Source organism: Cynocephalus volans, chromosome 6 (genome assembly GCF_027409185.1).
Source record: "Cynocephalus volans isolate mCynVol1 chromosome 6, mCynVol1.pri, whole genome shotgun sequence".
NCBI lineage: Eukaryota > Metazoa > Chordata > Mammalia > Dermoptera > Cynocephalidae > Cynocephalus > Cynocephalus volans.
The window spans coordinates 71,870,423-71,890,100 of record NC_084465.1 but is presented as its reverse complement, the minus strand read 5'-3'; the positions used below and the strand labels follow the sequence as shown (position 1 = coordinate 71,890,100).

At 33.7% G+C, this 19,678-nt stretch overlaps 1 protein-coding gene across 1 annotated transcript in view; it reads right to left on the bottom strand.

The window, feature by feature from the left end:
- GLCCI1 (glucocorticoid induced 1) overlaps positions 1-19,678 on the bottom strand; it is an 86,556-nt gene that overhangs the window by 55,339 nt on the left and 11,539 nt on the right. Inside the window, exon 2 of the mRNA XM_063101183.1 lies at positions 2,710-2,861. Within this exon, the coding sequence (XP_062957253.1) occupies positions 2,710-2,861 (152 nt within the window). The remainder of the gene's footprint in view (positions 1-2,709; positions 2,862-19,678) is intronic.

Sequence of the window (19,678 nt, the reverse complement as noted above, 5' to 3'; positions counted from 1 at the left end):
ATCTGATACAGTAACCTTAACCACAAGGTCAATTTTAAGAGTAGGTAATAAATTTTTGTTTAAAAAAAGGTTTTATCTGCAAAGCTAAAGCAAGAAAGTAACATTAAATTCCACACACGTTTTTTAGTTTTTCTTTCTACTAAAATAAACAGATTAATTCTAATAAGCTGGCAATGATCCATTTCTTCAGTGGCCTTAAAAATGTGAAGCTATATCTTTTAATCCTCAAGATAAATGTGTGAATGTGTAAATTGGGTATTATTAGCTTCAATTTAGAGAAAAGGAAACTGAAGCCTGGGTCACACAGCAGTTAATTCAGTAGGCCATGACTTTTCTTTAACATTTTAAGGAAAATTTCAAATAAAACAGTTTTTAAAAAACTGCTCAGTGAATACCCATAAAGCCAAAGCTTAGATTCTATACATAACATTTTGCTATCCAAGGGTACTCCAAAGATAAAATAGAAAAATAGAATTAAAAGATAATATGAATCTTTCCACGGACTTTTTGAAGTACCCTTGTATTTGCTTTATCACAAATCTACCCATCAATCAATCTTACTTTTGATTCACTTCAGTGTAAGTTGCAGACAGCAGTATACTTCACCCCTAAACATCTCAAAGTTCAGTACCTGTTTTTTGTTTATATTCTGTATTTTTAAATTTAAAAGTTATAGAGTAAACTGCACAAGTGTACACTTGGATAAATTCTGATAAATGTACTCACCCACGTAAACCAAAACTCTCATCAAGCTATACAACATTTAACTCATAGAAATAGAGTAAACTGGACCAGAGGCTGGGGGGAGGGGATTTGGGGAGATGTTGATCAAAGAACACAAAATTTGTTAGACAGGAGGAATAGCTTCAGGGTATAGTACATCATTGTGATTATAGTTAATAATAACACAATGTATATTACGAAATTACTAAGAGAGTAGATTTTAAGTGTCCTCATCTCAAAAAAAATGATAGGTGAGGCAATATATATGCTAAATAGCTTGATTTAGTCATTTCACAATGTGTTCATACATCAAAACATGTTGTACACAATATATACAATTTTTGCTTGTCATTTAAAATTAATCAATTATTTTGAAAAGATACACAACATTTCTATCACCTCAGAAAGTTTCCTCATAGTGGGCCTTGATGTAAATACAAGATCTGTCTCCCAAGTCCACAATCTTTTCACAACGTATGCTACTTCTTTTCAAAGGCCCAAATACGAATATACTAAACAATATTAAAAAATTTATTTTTAGCCTTCAACACTTAAGGTAGTGGAAACATGGAAATACAAAAGGAAGAAGATACTAGAGACACCTTCCACCAAAGCTAGACAGCTCAGGTGTTTAATATCTGTAGCAAGCTCAGTATACCACTTCCCTTCCACCAACACTCACCAAATAAACAAAAACTACTTCTTCCCTCCTCAAGAGTTCAAGAGTTAATCCAGGAGGAATGGATGTGGCCATAAAAACCATCTCATACTGTACCTTTAGTTAAGCTAACAGATGTTTGGGGGCAAGACCAATTCTTATGCTTGTGAGACAAGCACTAGGTTAAGTGGTATGTGCACTGGTGGTTGCTGTGAGAGGCAGTAGGGAGCTGGAGAAAAAGCAAAAGCTTTGGAATCAGTCAGTTCTGGGTTCAAATTTCTTCATATTTAACTAGCTATGTTACCATGTATAAATCACTTAACTTCTCTAAGCCTCAGGTTCTAAGGCCTGGCCTATATTTTGCCTTCCTTTCAACGTTAACTTTCTCTGATAAACGACCTACATCCAGAACTAGACAGGACAAGTTCCTATCCTCAAGATTTAGGGGAAACTGCTCTGGCCCTCTTTCAGACATGCCACTCCACAAAGAGTGAAGAGACCTTGGGACAAAGGACATGCACACAATGAGCCCATGCCTTGCCACAGACTATGGTCTGGGTAATCCATAGCCAGGGATTCTCTGCCCTAACAACAGTAAGTCTAGCTTCCACGATCAACAAGGACCTATTCCCTGGGTCTCACTTCCTGAGGGGGTATGAATAGAACTTGAATGTGAGGACTGAGGAGTCCAAGCATACGTATAAAACCACCTCAAAGTAAAGGATAGAGTGTGGGGTAGAAAGAGAATGGTGTTGAGGCTCAGAATAAAGAATAAAGATGCTTTCAGATTTTTTTTCTGACATGCAAAGAAAAGCTTTTCAAATCAAAAGCTTGAGAATCCTTCCACAAATAGGGAAAGTATGAAAAACAGTATGTTTTCTATTTCTCTCTCAAGGTTTTTAGTATTGGCTTTAAACAGAAAAAAATAAATCCATCCTTCAACATAAATTTTTTTAGCCACATGTTATTACTTTATAAATTATTTTCAAGAAGTGTGCAAAGTTTCCTTCAAAAATATTTGTATTTTCTAATATGGTTACTAGTCATTGTTTTAATTTCTCCTGGAAAGCAATTCTTAAAACTACAACTAAGTCTCTAAAATCATGTAATATACACTGATGTGCTATTTATTAAGTATTAAATCATTTAAAAACCTCTACAACCAGATGACAAAAACCAATTATTACAGAGTTTATTTAAAGCAATGAATTTCTTCTTTGGTTGAATATATTTCATTTTTGGGAAAATCTGATTATATTACATTTTCTTTATTTATTAAAACAGAAGAACTGCAGGCTAATAAAGCTGATTTTGATTGCTTATTTTACCTGAGTAGCTTTATCTTTCATGCATGAAGGATAGTGAACATGAGGATCCCGTGGCCACTGTCCTGTGAGGTAAGGTCCTGTTATCGTATCCAAAGAGGAGGTTCGCCTTATCGTACTACAGGTTCGAATTTGCTGAGATTTTGGCCTGTCCACTATAAAAAGTGGGAAAAAAAAAATTTGTTAGCAAATAAAGCAATTTTTAAAAGATTTAAATTTCACAGTTTATATGATGTCATTCTTGTCAATTTTCCCTACAATACATATTTACCCTAATAGCCCTGTTTTATGATCTGATGAAATTTACAAACTCTCTCCCAAGGAAAATACATTCATATATTAAATCTTACACTTTCAGGGCTTTCACAAATCCTACGAAGCCCATCCATTTTAGGGACCTGTAATAAAATCTACATATCATTTCCACTGCCATGACTTAGGACTACATCATGTCTCACCTGAACTGCCAGTTTTCTAACTGTTCTCTCTGCACCCATATCAACTAAATCTTAGAACACCATCCCCCACCCCTGCTAAAAAATATTTCCATGGTTAGTCACTACCTTTAACTTACAGCCCACATTATTTAGTATGACATAAAAAGCTTTTACAATTTGGTTTCCATACACCTCAATACTTTATATCTTCCACTCCTCCATAAGCCCATGCTAAGTGTCACAAAAATAACTTGTATTTTTCAAAATATAAAATGCACCCTCTCTGCCTCTGCACATTCTGTTGTCTGACCCTAGAATGTTCTCCTTCCTTATTCACTTGTCAAACTCTTATTCATCTCGAGACCAGCTCAGATGTCACACTGCCTCTGTGAAAGCTTCCCTAGTGCCCTTCCCTCTCTTTCCTTTTCTAAGATCACCTCACCCTCCTCTGCTTTCTTAAGGTGCACCTTAAGCTTGTCCCCACCACAGCATAAGTTCAATACCTACAGACTGAAAATGAACTGATGTTCATTAAGTATTCAATTAAGAATACTGCACAAAAATAACATGTATAAAGAAATTTACATTTTAATTCAAGTTCTTCATTTATAGATGAAGAATCTGAAGCATAAAGGAATACAATTGAATTATACAATGAAATAAAGCTGCTAATAGGGGACAGAAATAAAAAGGAACCAAGATCTCCAAACATTCTACACAATTCAATCTACTTCTCCTCCCCATGTGGGTACAATAAATATCTCTACTGAAAATTAGAACTATCACACTGAACACCAAGCATATAAAGAAACTATAGTTGATCCTTGAACAATGCAGGGATTAGGGGTACCAACCCTCTGCACAGTCAAAAATCCACATATAACTCTTGATTACCCCAAAACTTAACTACTTAACTACTATACTACTTCAGCCTAATAGCTTACTAACAGCCTACTGTTAGGCAGACTACTTAACTGCTTGGTTAGGTATGTCATGCATTCATAACACACCTAAACAAAAATTTTCCAATATATTTACTAAAAAGTCCACCATATAAGTGGACCCACGCAGTTTAAACCCATGTTAAGGGTCAACTGCATAGAGGATTTTCCATATATCCAACCCAAATAATTTACTATTAAATGTACATTCTATAATAAAGTCCAGTGAATTACAAGTTCCCAACGCTCACAGTCTTAGAGTTATGTCTCACATCACAGTCCCTTGCACATTTTTCAGAGGGTCAAAAAACATTTGTTATTGAATGCCATCCTTTAACTAACTTCCTTAAACCAAAACACACATTTAGTTTATCAGAAAAACAAAAAGTGCAGTATATTCTAATGCTATCATATTACCTAGATAATATCTTACAACTGCAGTTTTGATCTCTTCTTTGACCAAAGAATTGTTAGAAAAGATTTGAAAATTATCAAACTTCCTCCTTATCTTTATTATTTAGCTCTTATTTTATTGCACTGAAGGCAAAGAATCTTAGTGTGACCTATTTCTACTCTCTGGAATTACCTGAAATTTTCTTTGCAACTAAAAAATACGGTAGATTTTTTTAAAGATTTCATGAGTCATGGAGAATATACATTTTTTTAAAGAATATATAGTTCCTTTCTCCTGTATATCAACTGAATTAAAATATAGAATACAGGGATAATATAATTATCAGCTTAATCTTCACAGACTTAGAATTCTAAAATCTCTAAACTTCTGAGTTCTAAAAATTCTCTTTATCTTTACAATTTCTTTACATTTATATTTTAGTTCTGTGTAATCTGGTACATATAGATTCTTGACATCACCATTATGGCTTGTATGCATCATCATTATAATCTGTCCTATTTATTACTTTTTACTTTTAAGCTGTTTCAAACTGAACATAACGCCCTTCTGCTTTCTTTCTCTTATAATTTGCCTAAGTATGCCTAACTTTTTGTTTTCAAGTTCTTTGAATCACTTTGTTTTAAGCACACCTCTTGTATACAGTATGTAATTATGCTTTTTGTAAAAAGCTTTGCAGCAAGTCTTGTAAAAGGTGAGTTTATACCACTTATATTTATTGTTATAATAAATTTGATTTAACTTGTGCAATTTTTTTTCCTACTTTGTAATGCTCCCTTGCTGCTTGTTTTCTGTTTCTCTATTTGTTTCTTCTCCTTTCTCCTTACCTTCTCAGCCCATCATAGGTAGTATGGAAGATAATTCTATTACTAGAAGTTGCTTCCATTAATTCTTTTAAATATTTTTCTTGGTTACAAAAGCAACACATATTAATTTTAGCAACTTTAGGAAATAGAAAATTAACACGTCCCTCATAATCTGATTTGTAATGATTTGTTTAAAATTTTAGAAAGTTACTTCACATTCCTTCCACTAAGAAAAAACAAAAGGCAAAAAAAAATTGTCACTTGAAAGACAGAGCCAACATTTATAGAAGATGACCATTACATAAAAGAAGGCTGCATAAAGGTTTACTATAACCAGAAAATGAAAAGCCATAATATGTGAAAAATTTGTGCCTATACTTAAACTCCAAACTATTTGAAAAGTTGAATGTAGACTACTTAGCCATTAAAATTCCTCTTAATTTGGTAAACAATAGAGACCATTTTTATGTTTTATAAAGAGTTAAATATATGAACAATCTGTAAATGAGCCCCTTGATCTGAAAAATATAATCTAAATTTACCAATTTTCTTTTTATTGCATTTTTAATCATTGTTCATTACTTTAAAACAATCACATGCTCTCCCCTTAGTGTCCACTCTCTATTCTTAGTTACTTTGTTAGAATATGGTCTTCAATTTATTTTGACTAAGTATTCCTATTACTTAGATAAATATGTAGGTATGCAGCAACATCTGAATTTATTTATTTATAAACTGGATATGTATGATATAACTAATGTTTTATATATTTATATATATATATAAATATATAAAATAAAACAGACACAATAAAAATTTATAAAAAAAAATTTAAATAGAGAAATTATATTTTCTTCCTGTACCTCAATGAGTGATCTTACTTCAATGTGAAGACCACTGGGATAAGGCACCTGAAATACAGCGCTAAATTCAATCTTCAGATTAGCCAGTTAGCTCCGTCTAACTCTGTGGCTATAATCCTACTCCCTAACTGCATAAGAATGTGAAGACAAGCACCACACATCACCAACAGGAATAAAACCTAAAATTTCTTAGAAAGAATAAGTTAGGACAGCACAGTGTTCATATCTTTGAATAAAATTCACTCTACCAGTCATTGTTAAAAAAAAAAAATTAAAGTAAGCAACGCAAATATGAGCATATACTTGAAACGCTATATTTCAAACATACTTAAAATTCTCACCATCTTCTTACATCAGGAAAATTTCAAAGATATGGAGTAGTAACCAACTTCCACGTAAATTATTTGAAGGGTAAAAATTCTGAGTAGGTTTAAAAGTTGACAATGATAGTACTCGTCCAAGATATAATTAGCCATAATAATCCTATTTATCAAATACCATGAGGGCCTGAGACTTATCAAAACATTTATCATAAATAGTGAATTCTATTTCTGCAAGTTGACTTGTTCATATTATCTAAACTGTCATGCCAATAAGTTAGGTTTTTGACTGCCTCAACACCTAAGCCTTGATGCCCCCATTTTATTTATTGGATTTGTGGTATTATCTCCCACCAATTCAGATTTTACAATTCAGTAGATAAGGAAAATCAACATGTTTTTGCATTATTTATACACACAATAAATTGTTTCTTGTTTTATTATTACAGATGTGGTTATAATATACATTTAGTTTTGAATTTAGCGAGCACAATATTTTTCTACTAATTAATACAAAATCACCTCAACTTAAGTAAATCAAACAAGAAGATTCCTTATGAACCAGAACATACATTTAGTGTAGTCAAACAATCTTTGGATTAAGTTATAATAGCTTGAATAACTTAATAAAATTGCTAAAATAAATGTTCAACCATATGTGTAAAGCATGAAAGCAAGTCAATTAAACAAACACCTATCATTACTTAAACTAAACATGGAGCAGGAAAATAGTACTTCGTAAGTGGCAAAATCAGTTAACTATCACTAAACAAAACTTGCTGAATGCCTACTGTATGAAAAGCACTGTTCTAGGCACCAAGGGGATCTGCAAAAGTTTCAGACTCTTCTGTCCACAAAGTGTTTACACTTTGGTTAGGGGAGATATGATATTGTATAATTAAACTATAAAGCACTATATGTATGGCACATACACGCCAATGAAGAATAGGAAGGCAACCAAGTGAAAAAATAAACTAGGCAACAGATAGTAAGAATGATGTTCTATAAATTCACCAAGGGAACGTCCAAGAAGTAGAAAGAGTCCTGCCATGTCACTTAACAGTCCTGTTGCTAACACCTCCCCCTCTTAAATATTTGAGGTAAAATACAGAAAACTATATAAATTCAGCAATAAAATACAATGGTTAAAAAAAAAAAATCACACCTATTATAAAACAGATGACCCTTTTTCACATCCCAGTACTATCATGACTGTCATTACCTGAAAACGACCATTCATAGCAGAGGTCTCTAAAAAGTGCAACCCATTACATTCACTTACAGGTTGTACTTTCCCTCCTCTCTTATCCCCAAATAGAGAGCCACGTGGCTGTAGCAGTTAGTAGCTCCAGGACTCCTCTGAGGTACCTACTGAGGACTATACAAAATAAGTCTTGCTCTCTAGCAGCCAACTGGAAATTCAACTTTAAAGTAATGATAGTAACATAGTTTGAAAAATAAGAAACCACATCAGATAACTCTGGATCTGAATAGTAAACCAGGCATTGTTCTAAACAGGAAAAAAAAAAAATGCTTAAAATCTAACTGCCAGAGCAATGTAATATGATATCAAGTTAATTAATTTGTTCCCAACAATTTTTACTTTAGTGGCAATTATTTCAGATTGATGAATTAGTGAGTCTGAAAATCTTAAAATGTTCATCTCCGGTAAAAAGTTAACCAAGTTAAGTGGAATTAGAGAAATTAAAAAGTTAAAAAATAAAGCTAAAAAATAAAGTTAGAGAATGTTAGAAACTTTAAGAGCTTTAGCTACAGAATAATACAATACAAACCACCACACCCTCCAAACTACATTTACCAAGTGGTCAAGAGGGTGTAATATTTTTGAGTACTATAATGTAAACCAACACATACAATAAAGTGCTCACATTCTTTTCTTGGACTTTGACTCACTCCAACCTTGTTATCCTTCATTCAATCTGCATAAGCAAATAAAAATTATCAGTTCTCTGTTTTTAGCTCTTAATCAATTTATGATTATTAAGCCAAAGCTTTCCATTAACATTAATTACACAAACAAATATTATCTAAACTTAGAGAAAGCATTCAAATAACAATTTATTTAAACCTTTGAAGTTCCTTCAACTACCATGTAAGGACTGTAACTCCATGTAGCTTAATTGTTATAACACCATGTAGCTTAATTGTTATAACACCACCAAAAATCAAATGCTTCTTACTTTACTCAAAATCCATCATTGAAAACAACTGTAAATAATCCTAATTGTGAAAAGCTGTACAGTTCTACAAAATGCTTAAGATAACTAAGTACTAAAACCATTTTTTCCAGTTCTTTACTATGCAGAATAAACTATCTTTTATACAAAAAAATCACATTAATAATACTGGCCAATAGTATCAAAGTAAACATATATAAAAACATTGTCTTGAATGAATTCATTCAATTGGACTGAACTTCTTAAAGTGTGTGAAAACGTTTTATCCCACAACAGTCAACACAGCAAATACACAAGGGTACTTCAAAAAGTTCGTGGAAAAAACAGTTAAAAGATAATATGAATCTTTTCCATGAACTTTTAAAAGTCCCTCGTATATGTGTACATAAGTATGTGTAAATTATCTATTATTGATAAGAAAAATGTTAAAGAATGTATTAAAAATTTGGCAATGCTTTTTAGCCACTACAATGTCAACGTCTAGGCATGTCTGAGGAGTAACAAAAACATCTTGTCTAATATTTCACCCAGAAACTAGACCTTGGGAGATCCTAGAACATAAATGCACAAGGCCCTCAGGCAACTAACAGGTGGACTAAGTAATGAATCTCAGGGATGGGATCCTGAGATGTGGTTTTCTGTATAAGGACCACCAGGCAGCTTGTTAAAAACGCACGGTGCTGGGCCTCCACTCCCAGAGATTCTGATTAAGTAGTTATAGGGTGGGACCAGGAATAAATAATTTTTTAAAGCAAACTAGACAGATTCAGATGCATCATCAGGTCTGGGAACCACTGAGGTTTTAAAGCAATGTCTCTCAAAGTGTGGAACACTTGTTAAAAATGCTGATTTATGGGCTGGCTGGTTAGCTCAGTTGGTTAGAGCATAGTGCTGATAACACAAAGATCTAGGGTTCAATCCCTGTACTGGTCAGCTGCTAAAAAAACTTTTTTAAAAGACGCTGATTTCTGGGCCCAATTTCAAACCAATGATGTGAGACTCTCAGGAGGTGAGACTAAGAAATGTGAATTTTTAATAAGCATCTCAGCTGACCCTAATGCTACTAAAAAAAATCTTAAGAACCAATGTCTGGAGGATTGGGACTAGGTGCTCAAAAAAAATTATTTTTGACAATAACTACTCCATTTAGAGGCACTGAAAGTTTGACTACACACTCTAGAAAACATCTTGTTGCAAAAAAAAAAAAATCAACCAATTCTTTGAAATCTGCAACTAGTAGCTAAACTTCTAGATTTAATAAATTTAAACATTTAGTCAGCTTCTTCAAAAGTTCACTTTCTAAAGTAAGTGCTGGCTATGGCAATAAGAACCTTAAAACCTAGATAATAAAGACAAAGTTCAGTATAGCTTCTTTTGAAAAAGACCCACCCACCCAAACAGGGTATTTTGCATGCAAATAAGTTACTTCCTGAAAAATATATGGAAGTCTGAAAAAATATATTAAGTAGGTTCGCTTATAAAATGAAAGTGTCAGGGCAAAATCAAATAAAAGCTGCTCTAATATACAAGCAAAGACAAATTTAGATTTTAGTAATTTAATTTAAAAATTTTAAGCTTGAGTCTGAAATTATTACAATATTCTATAGCTAGTTTATAATATAATCTTTATAGGCAGTGAGTTTTTCATGATGTTTAACAACTCATTCATATTATTATTTCAATCTTCATCAAAATCAAAATGAACTCATTGAGAAGAGAATGAATATAAGATACAGTTGCTTTTCTTCACCTTCAAAATATTCTCAAATGATACACACAGGTGAAGAATTCTCCTGCTATTGGTTCAATGAGGTTAAGCATAAATTTGCTAAAGCTCTATTTTGTTAATGGAGGTTTGCTTCAGTATTTCTGTAATGAGAGCTACTACCTTGAAAGCTACAGTTTAAAGCTACCAACTCCTTGCTCTACATTTATAGAGATTGATTTTCAAAATAAATTTCAAAAAAAAAAGTTATGAACTGGATAGCAGAGAATAAAAAATGTGGAAAGGAGACGCGTATGACTCTCTACCCAATCTAATGTACATTGATATTGTTCATCTAATGCAATTATTACTAGATTTAGTTTTCCAAAGTCAACATAATCTAGGCACTTAAACAGTCTTTACTGGTCTTTCTTCCCTGGCATATAAAATGATGAAAAGTTATCCAAACACATGATGCACATAAAATAAAATCACCAAATTCAAATGAACTTCAGATAAGAGACAGGAGGGACATTAGATCTGAATATGCTATCTGAAGTAAGGGCAAAAACTGAAGCCCTCTCAGTATGAGTAGATTCTGAAACACTAATCAACCAGACGTGCAATCCTGCCACAGAAGCAATCTAGAAAACATGCAGAAATGACCATATGGCTGCCCGGCAGAAATCTGGAAAGGAAACAATCAAGAAACTGACAAGAGAAACAAATATGCTTCTGACCAAATAAGGCCTGACACAGCCCTGTAACCCGAGGTCCATCAAGAAAAACAAAACAAAAATGTAAGTCAGGCAGCCATTTAGGCATGATTCTCTAGGTTACATACAGCTCACTCAATCAAACTTATGTCAAATGACACACAAGTGGAGATAAGACATTTGAAGAAAGGCCACAGTCTGTTTTCAAAGAAATCCCAAGAGAGTATCTTTGTATCAACATTGTAAAGAAAACTTCACATTAAGATGGCCATGAGAAGCCTGGTGACAAGTGCTGAAAGAATACACAACAAATTAAGATAGAGCTCTGATACTTGGAATACATCTACAAAAAATTATATATATGGCAGATGAGACACCAAAGATTTTTTTTAAGTGCATTTTTTTTTCCGGTGGCAGAATGACAGACCATCAAGGAACTTCAGTAAAGTAGTAATTAGTAGAAGGCGGTTCACTAGCTTTATAAATTTTCAATGAATTTTATTATTAGAAATTCCAAACATCTAAAATCCATTATAGCTAATGACCTCAAACAGTAAAGAAATAATCACAAAGTATTAGCAACCATAAATATAACCAAAATAATCCACAAAGTTGGAAAGCCATATTGTAAGCAAATATGCCTTAATCAGAAGACTGAACATTTCACAAAATTTTGTTTTCGAGCCCTTAACTTCTAGTTAAAACACTGGTAGAACTTGGAAATTTTTTGATCAAATAAGACAGACCCACTCTTATCTCCCAATTTAAAAAAACAAAACAAAACAAAAAAAAGGTACAATAATGGTTACAGAACAGGCTATATCTAGACCACAGTATGATCACCAATATTGGTCAAACTTCTTGATATTTAAAGTAGAGAATACTTTACCCAAGATCATTTATAGAAAAAGGGCCCAATTAAAAAATGGGCAAAGGAACTGAATAGACATTTTTCAAAGGAAGACATACAAATGGCCAATAGGTACGTGAAAAAATGCTCAACATCACCAGTCATCAGGGAAATGAAAATTAAAACCACAATGAGATACCACCTCACCCCAGTTAGACTGGCTATAATCAAAAAGATGGAGAACAACAAATGCTGGCAAGGGTGTGGAGAGAAGGGAATGCTCCTACACTGCTGGTGGAACTGTAAATTAGTACAACCACTACAGAAAACAGTATGGAGGTTTCTCAAACAACTACAGATAGATCTTCCATATGACCCAGCAATCCCACTTCTAGGTATATATACCCAGAGGAATGGAAGTCATCATATTGAAGGGATACCTGCACTCCAATGTTCATCACAGTTCTGTTTACAACAGTCAAGATATAGAACCAGCCTAAATGTCCATCGATGGATGACTGGATAAGGAAACTGTGGTATATACACACCATGGAACACTACTCTGCCATAAAAACTAATGAAATTCTCCCACTTGCAACAACATGGATGAGCTTGCAGAAACTTATGTTGAGCAGAATAAGCAAAGCACAGAGGGATAAATACTGCACATACTCACTCATAAGTGGGACCTAAGAGAGAAAGAAGGAAGGAAAGAAAGACCACAGTAGTGTGTTGGACTTGCAGAGGGAGAGAATATACCTAGGGATATAAAGTGGAGTAGCAGAAAGGGGGAGGGAGGTTGGGGATAATTGTGGGGATAATTGGGTGGAGGACACAGGGTACAATCAGAATTTGTGGTAATGGGCATGTTGCCAGTATAGATCTGGCCTTCACATCTTGGGCATGAGGGGTGACAATCAGCTTTGTATCTCATGAATATTCATAACCAATTTTTTAAAAAAGAATAAAAGAGATAAAAAGATTTCAAGAGAAAATGACTGATGTGTAATAAGCAAAGGTCCAATATATGCATAATAGGAGTCCCTGAAGAAGATGATCAAAACAACAAAACAAAAAATAGTAAAAACTATAATTTTAGAAACTTTCCTAAAAGAAAAGAAAAGTTGAAACTACATACTGAAAAACATGCATGTATCTGAGGAAAATAACCTATAGCAGCCTACATCAAACATTTTTTAATAAAGCTAAAGTGACCTTCAAGTATAAAGGCCAGAATAAAAACTACAATTTATATAGCAAGAACTCAGGTATAGTTTTTATAGCCAGAACTAGTTTATATAGCAAGAACTCAAGGAATATTGTTCCTATAAGTCTTTCCTGAAGAATCTACCAGAAACTAAACTTCAACAAAAAGCCTGCAAAAGAATTAACATCAGGACTGATGGAAGGAGTGAGCAATCAGCTAGTACCTTTGAAAGAAGAAGAGAGAAACAGCAACATGGTCAGTATCTCTAAGGCAAGTCTTCCATCACTAAATGAAAGAAATGACCAGAGTAGGACAGTAAAATGATATGCTTTTCCTCTCAGCACATTTGAATTTAAGGCTATGAATTTCCAGAATATCTGATAACTAAATGTTAGTTATTATTATAACTACATATATTTGGTTCTAGAAGGAATTTTATTTATATAGGACATAATTTACATATTTATGTGTGTGTATATAAATTCACTCCATTAATAGGATTGTTGCCTATTTCCTCCCACAAGTGCTCACAATCACAAAGTTAATTTCCAAAGTGCATCCTATAGCAAGAACCAGGAAAGGATCAAGGGACAGGAATTCCTAATATGGGGAAAGTAGTTTGCGATTGGAAATGGTGGGGCAATAGCTTAAGGGCCTTAAAGAGAGCGCCATGTGGAAAAGAAAAAATGGTAGAAACCTTGAGGAAGACCTTCTCCCTGCAATAGGGTAAACCTAGAAGGGCCTTTTAAAGGACAAAGAGAATAACCAGGCTCCTCCTCCACCACCCCTCCATCTACTGGACAAGTCAATAAATAAAGAGTCCCTAAAATTATTTTCAAGGCCAAGAAAAAATTTGATTATAATTATTAACATTATGGGATCTCTATAAAAGGACAATAAAATTATACCACGTAAAATGAGCTTAGATATCTGTATGACTGTAGTTCCTCTGATTCTGAAAAACAATCTGGAAAATGACACTCTTTCCTTGGAAAATTATCAGCTTTCTTATGTACTATTTAAATAAGAACAATGACTTAATATGACATAGAATACACAACAGTCTCCTAGACAAGTGAATAGATCTTCTCATGATAGCTGAACAAAATATTTGTAGAATTCTAAATCCAAATATATTTTAACAACATACAATTTATAAATGAAAGTAAGATTCAAGCACTTAAACTCTTTGCCTATGTAATAATAACTACAAATTAGCTCATAACAGCCTAATAACAGGGTGAACAGTAAATCTACAGTTAATAAGTATACACACAGGGCCGAGCACGTGGCGCACTTGGTAGAGTGCTGCGCTGGCAGCGCGGCGACGCTCCCGCCGCGGGTTCGGATCCTATATAGGACTGACCGGTGCACTCACTGGCTGAGTGCCGGTCACGAAAAAAACAACAACAACAACAAAAAAAAAGTATACACGACATTAAGAAGAAAGACTTAGGAAAAGAACAACTGCTTAACCTCAGTAAGATATGATTAACCAGTCAAGCTAATCTACTGGTACTAGGCAAATGATAAACAGAAATCTGTCCTGAAATATGTCTCAAAACCACTGATTTGCTAAATCCAAAATAATCTAGTACATTAAATCTAGACTACAGACTATATTTCCCCCCTCATTGTGTGCCCAAATCTAGCAATGGAGAACATATTGTTGACTGGGAAATACACAACTAACTATACTTCTCTAGAGTAAATACAATATAAATAGGCTCAAGAGAATAAAGACTGCAGAAATAAGGAAACACAGATGTTTATTCTAGCATTTACTTTTATAAATATTGACACCAAAGAATCAAATATTTGGCTGTGAAGCAGTAGTTTATCCAAAATTGAATGCTTCATTAAAGCTGGAAATGGCCAAAAGCTGCAGGAAACATCCCAAAGGAAAATATCTTATACAAATGACACCTTTGTAGAGGCCATGGAGTAAAACGGAACATGGTAAAACACCAGTCTGTGTTTACATACACAGAACACCTTCCACCTCAACAATTCTACAAATATTGAACATAAAAGATTGCCAGGAAGCATTGCCAAAGACTGAGAGCAACTTAAGAAATAAAATAAAACTACCAATGGCATGACTAAGTGTAGGGGAAAAGTGTCATGAAAATTTTAGAACAGCATCATACTTTATTCCTCTAGAATAGCCATAAAACCATCCAAAGATAATCTTAGTCAAAAATAGTCTATTGATACTATTGACTGAACTGTGTTTCAGTCAAAATGGCATAGCTCAGGGGATACAAATGGACTAAAGTAACAAAGTTCCAGAGTTTATTTGTCAGCATCTAAGTTAATTTTTTTTCCTTACCAAACAATGAAAGAACATTGCTAACCTAAGTGCCCAAGAAATGAGTGAATTAATCTCAGGCTATAGTTTTGGATACAGCTTGAGTCATTAACAGCAACCTAGATTAGTTGGGGCATTTGGAATAAAAAACTGAACACCTCCAGATGCACTGCAAAGACTCATATCAATGTGGGAAGAAAACAAAACCATACTAAACAAAGCTAATACTCACAAACAAATATGGCTCGATGGATTTTTCATCCCCTTTCTCACCCTCTTCACCTCTGATTAGATTTTTTAATTCTTTCTATGTAGTGCTGAGTCAGGACAAGAACTGATCAATATAGGCTCACAGCATTATAATGAAACTCACTTATTTTTCAAGGAAGCGTGCCATCACTCACTCGTTTCTGTCTCTCTTCCCACCTATATTTTAGTTATTTTACTTTCAGTCAAGAATGAGAGAGGAAAGGAAAAAAATATTGAGAAAACTAGTTTACCTTGCACTTATATGATTAATGCAAGACTTATCTACCAAGAGGGTAGGTTCCTTAAAAGCAAGGCTTTTGTCATATGTTTGTTTCCCTAACACCTGAGACATCTACTCAAGAAACATTTGCTGAACTTGTGGATATCATTTACCTATTCTCTTAGCCCTTATGAAATAAATATTCAAAAACTAAAAATCACCTGGCATATATTCTGGACCTTTTTACCAAAGCAGACTTTTGGGGAAACCCTCAAATAGAATAGTTCCCTATTTCTCTTTAGTCTTTATGTGGGGCTCATCTAAAATCATTGCAAATAAAGTACAAGATGGTAAAAAAAACTTGAATTCAGGTCCTACTGTCGTTCTATTTTTCTCATTTATATAAAAGGCTATGATTTCTATGCTCAAATATTTCACAAACTGGTAATTAGGATAGGTTCATATAATATAGAATTCTTCATACAGTGCATACCCAATAAACATAACATGTTTCTATAAAATAACAAGATCATTTAACAAATACACTAAACTTCTTGTCCTTACCAGGCACTTTGGGAGAACATGAACTTATTTCCAAAAGGCTGATATTGCTTAAAACATCTTTGAACTTTTTAAAAAATGGTCTTCTAAAATTTTAATCAAAAAGTGTTATAGGAGCTTTAGTTAGTGAGAATAGCTAATCATATCAAAATAAATACATTCCACCAAGATCCCACAATTGAACTTGATGGAATGTCTCTTTCATGCTGACAGAAGCACTGGCAACACACAATGAACAACACTTGCCAATATGACATCAGATGAAGAAAGGGTAGGATTCCCAAGGTGAATTTTCAAAGTGACTCCTCTAGCAGCTGGTGGTGGATCACCTTTCTTTAAACTGTAAGGTTGGTAATGCCAGTAGCTACACTTTTTAAAAATTAGTGGCTTATCACAATAAAAGTCCAGTGTGTATCTTCCCAGCTGACAGATAGCCTTCCACATGATCATTCAGGGATTCAGACTTCCTTCAATTTACAGCTTCACTATTTCCCTATGGCCTTGGTCAGAGTCCTCTGCAAAATTCTCTGCATCCAGCTGACAAATGAGGGAAAAGAAAGAATGAGGAGGATATAAAACTAGCATTTTTTATTGGACAAGGATGAAAATGTTGTATATAATTTAGCCTTATCTAACTTCAAGGAGGGCTAGGAGTTATAGTCTAGAAGTAGGCTCAAGAGGGAAAGAAAACAGGATTTGGTGAACACATCGAAGTCTCTACTATAGAAGGGCTTAACACCATTTGTTTGAATTACCTTTGGAGATAGTTTGAGCCAATTTTTAAAGTGAGTCTCTCACCACAAATAGGATAATCTAACTTAATCATTTACCTTACTCGCCCACATTATGCTCTTAATGACTTCTGGTTATTTTCACAAGTTATATCTACCCCTAAAAGAGAGGTTCACTCCCATTGAGAGTATTCTAAATGAAATGCTCTAGTTATAGAGACATTTCTAAGAAAAGACTTTTAAAAAGGCTGTAATACAGCTATAATACTCCAAGGTGATCTCTCTGATTAGGTTTGAAGACTAGTGTGCACTGTTTTTCTTGAGGGATTGGTCAGGACTCTCATTATTTACTGGAAAATTCTTACGGTTTGTTAAAGGTGGTATGTGATTTCAAAGTGATGATAAGTATACATCAATAACAATATACCTGATAGAAAATAAAAACCTCTGCTCATCAACATTAAAACAAATATACAATAAAGTCAAACTTTCTAAATCCTTTTAACACTAGATGTAACCATAGAAAACTTTTTGTAAACTGTAAATAAATTCTTGTCAACAGAGACTCCAGTGCTAGCCAGATTTATAGATTTCAGGATTAGGAACCATATGGATGAGGGGCTGTATTTTCATATTTCCATCATCAGGTCTTATTGAAAGACAGCACTTTCTCTCAAAAAAAGCATTTATGTCCATCTTTCCTTTCCCACCTTCAAGAAAATTCTCATTCTCTTGTTACTGCTATTTCTCAGCCAAATATCACAAGGAAAATAATCTAACTGAACTAATTTATACAAAAAGAGTGAGCTCAAGGATATCCTCTCAGTGAGATCCGCACTTAAAAAAAAAAAGATAACTGTCAACTCAAAATAAGCAAAATTCAGCAAAGTGATAAAGTGAAATCAAAACATTCAGGTAAAGAAATATATTTGGTAAGCAGTTAGATCCTAAACAGACAAGAATTCCCGCCCTGAAGAAGCTGACATTTTAGGTAAGAAGACATACCTTAAATAGCTATAATACAGGCAAAGGTACAAATATACTGCTTTGAATATTAAGAGAAAGTCACACCTGTCTCCACCTGGGAAAGTTAGAAATATTTTGAGCAGAGAAGCATTAGCTTTGTTTAGCATGGTTTTGTTTTCTTCCCACATTGAGATAAGTCTTTGCAGTGCATCTGGAGGTGTTCAGTTTTTTATCCCAAATGCCCCAACTAATCTAGGTGCTGTTAATGACTCAAGCTGTATCCAAAACTATAGCCTGAGATTAATTCACTCATTTTTTGGGCACTTAGGTTAGCAATGTTCTTTCACTGTTTGGTAAGGAAAAAAAATTAACTTAGATGCTGACAAATAAACTCTGGAACTTTGTTACTTTAGTCCATTTGTATCCCCTGAGCTATGCCATTTTGACTTAAGCACAGTTCAGTAAATAGTATCAATAGCTGTTTGCAAAGAACCATTAGGTATTTTCAGGCAAAGAAGCATTAGCAGCTTCTTAGGTTATTAGTTAATTTTGCTAAATGTCAGTAGTACATTTTGTTTAGCAATGAGAAATTATACTATTCGTTAATATGTTTTTACAACCTCAGATGAACCTCAACCTTGTGTAACTGACTTCCTAAAAAGTTTGTGTAAATAACTTTTTGATAAATTAAACCATTTTACTTGCACATAAGTTAGACATTCTGTAAAGCAAATAACCAAAATCTGCTTTACAGTTTAAATTTTTTACATTATGATGAAGTGCAAATTAATTTGTAATTCACATTGTCCTTACTTAGAGCTTAGTATAATCATGGTTCTTAAAAGGAACTATAAAAACATTTAAAATTTTCAATTGACAGAGCCCATCAAATTTGAGGCATGATGGTTTGAAGTTTCTCTGAGTAAAAGAGATTCAGAAGCTGATTCCATGGATTCTCACAAGATCAATATTCACTTCACAGAATTCTACATGTAAATTAGAAACACACTCTGTAGAAGCCTATATTCCATCTTTCAGTGTGTGGATTATCTTAATATCACCTATCTTTGTCCCACCTATCTTTACCAACAAGAGCACCCAGCTCCTATTTTACATGAAGGACTGAATAAGTGCTTTTCCAAGTGTAAACACCATCACTGAATGACAAGCCCGAACTGACGATAAAAGGCATTAGCTAACTAAACCATTAGGCATTTTAGAAAATGGGCAACACATTTAGAAAGTGGGCACAACGAATCTATCAATTTTAATTTTTGTCACATATTTATAGAACTGCATGTCCTAACAATCACCACTCAGTGATTTGAACCCAGCTACATATATAGCTAAAACAGAAATCTATATGTAAATCCTATGTAAAGATTTAACAAATATGTATTTACTGCAGGGCTTTCTAAGCACCAGAAACCATGCTAGATGCCAGCATGTTAAAAATGACATAGATGCTATCTAGTGAAA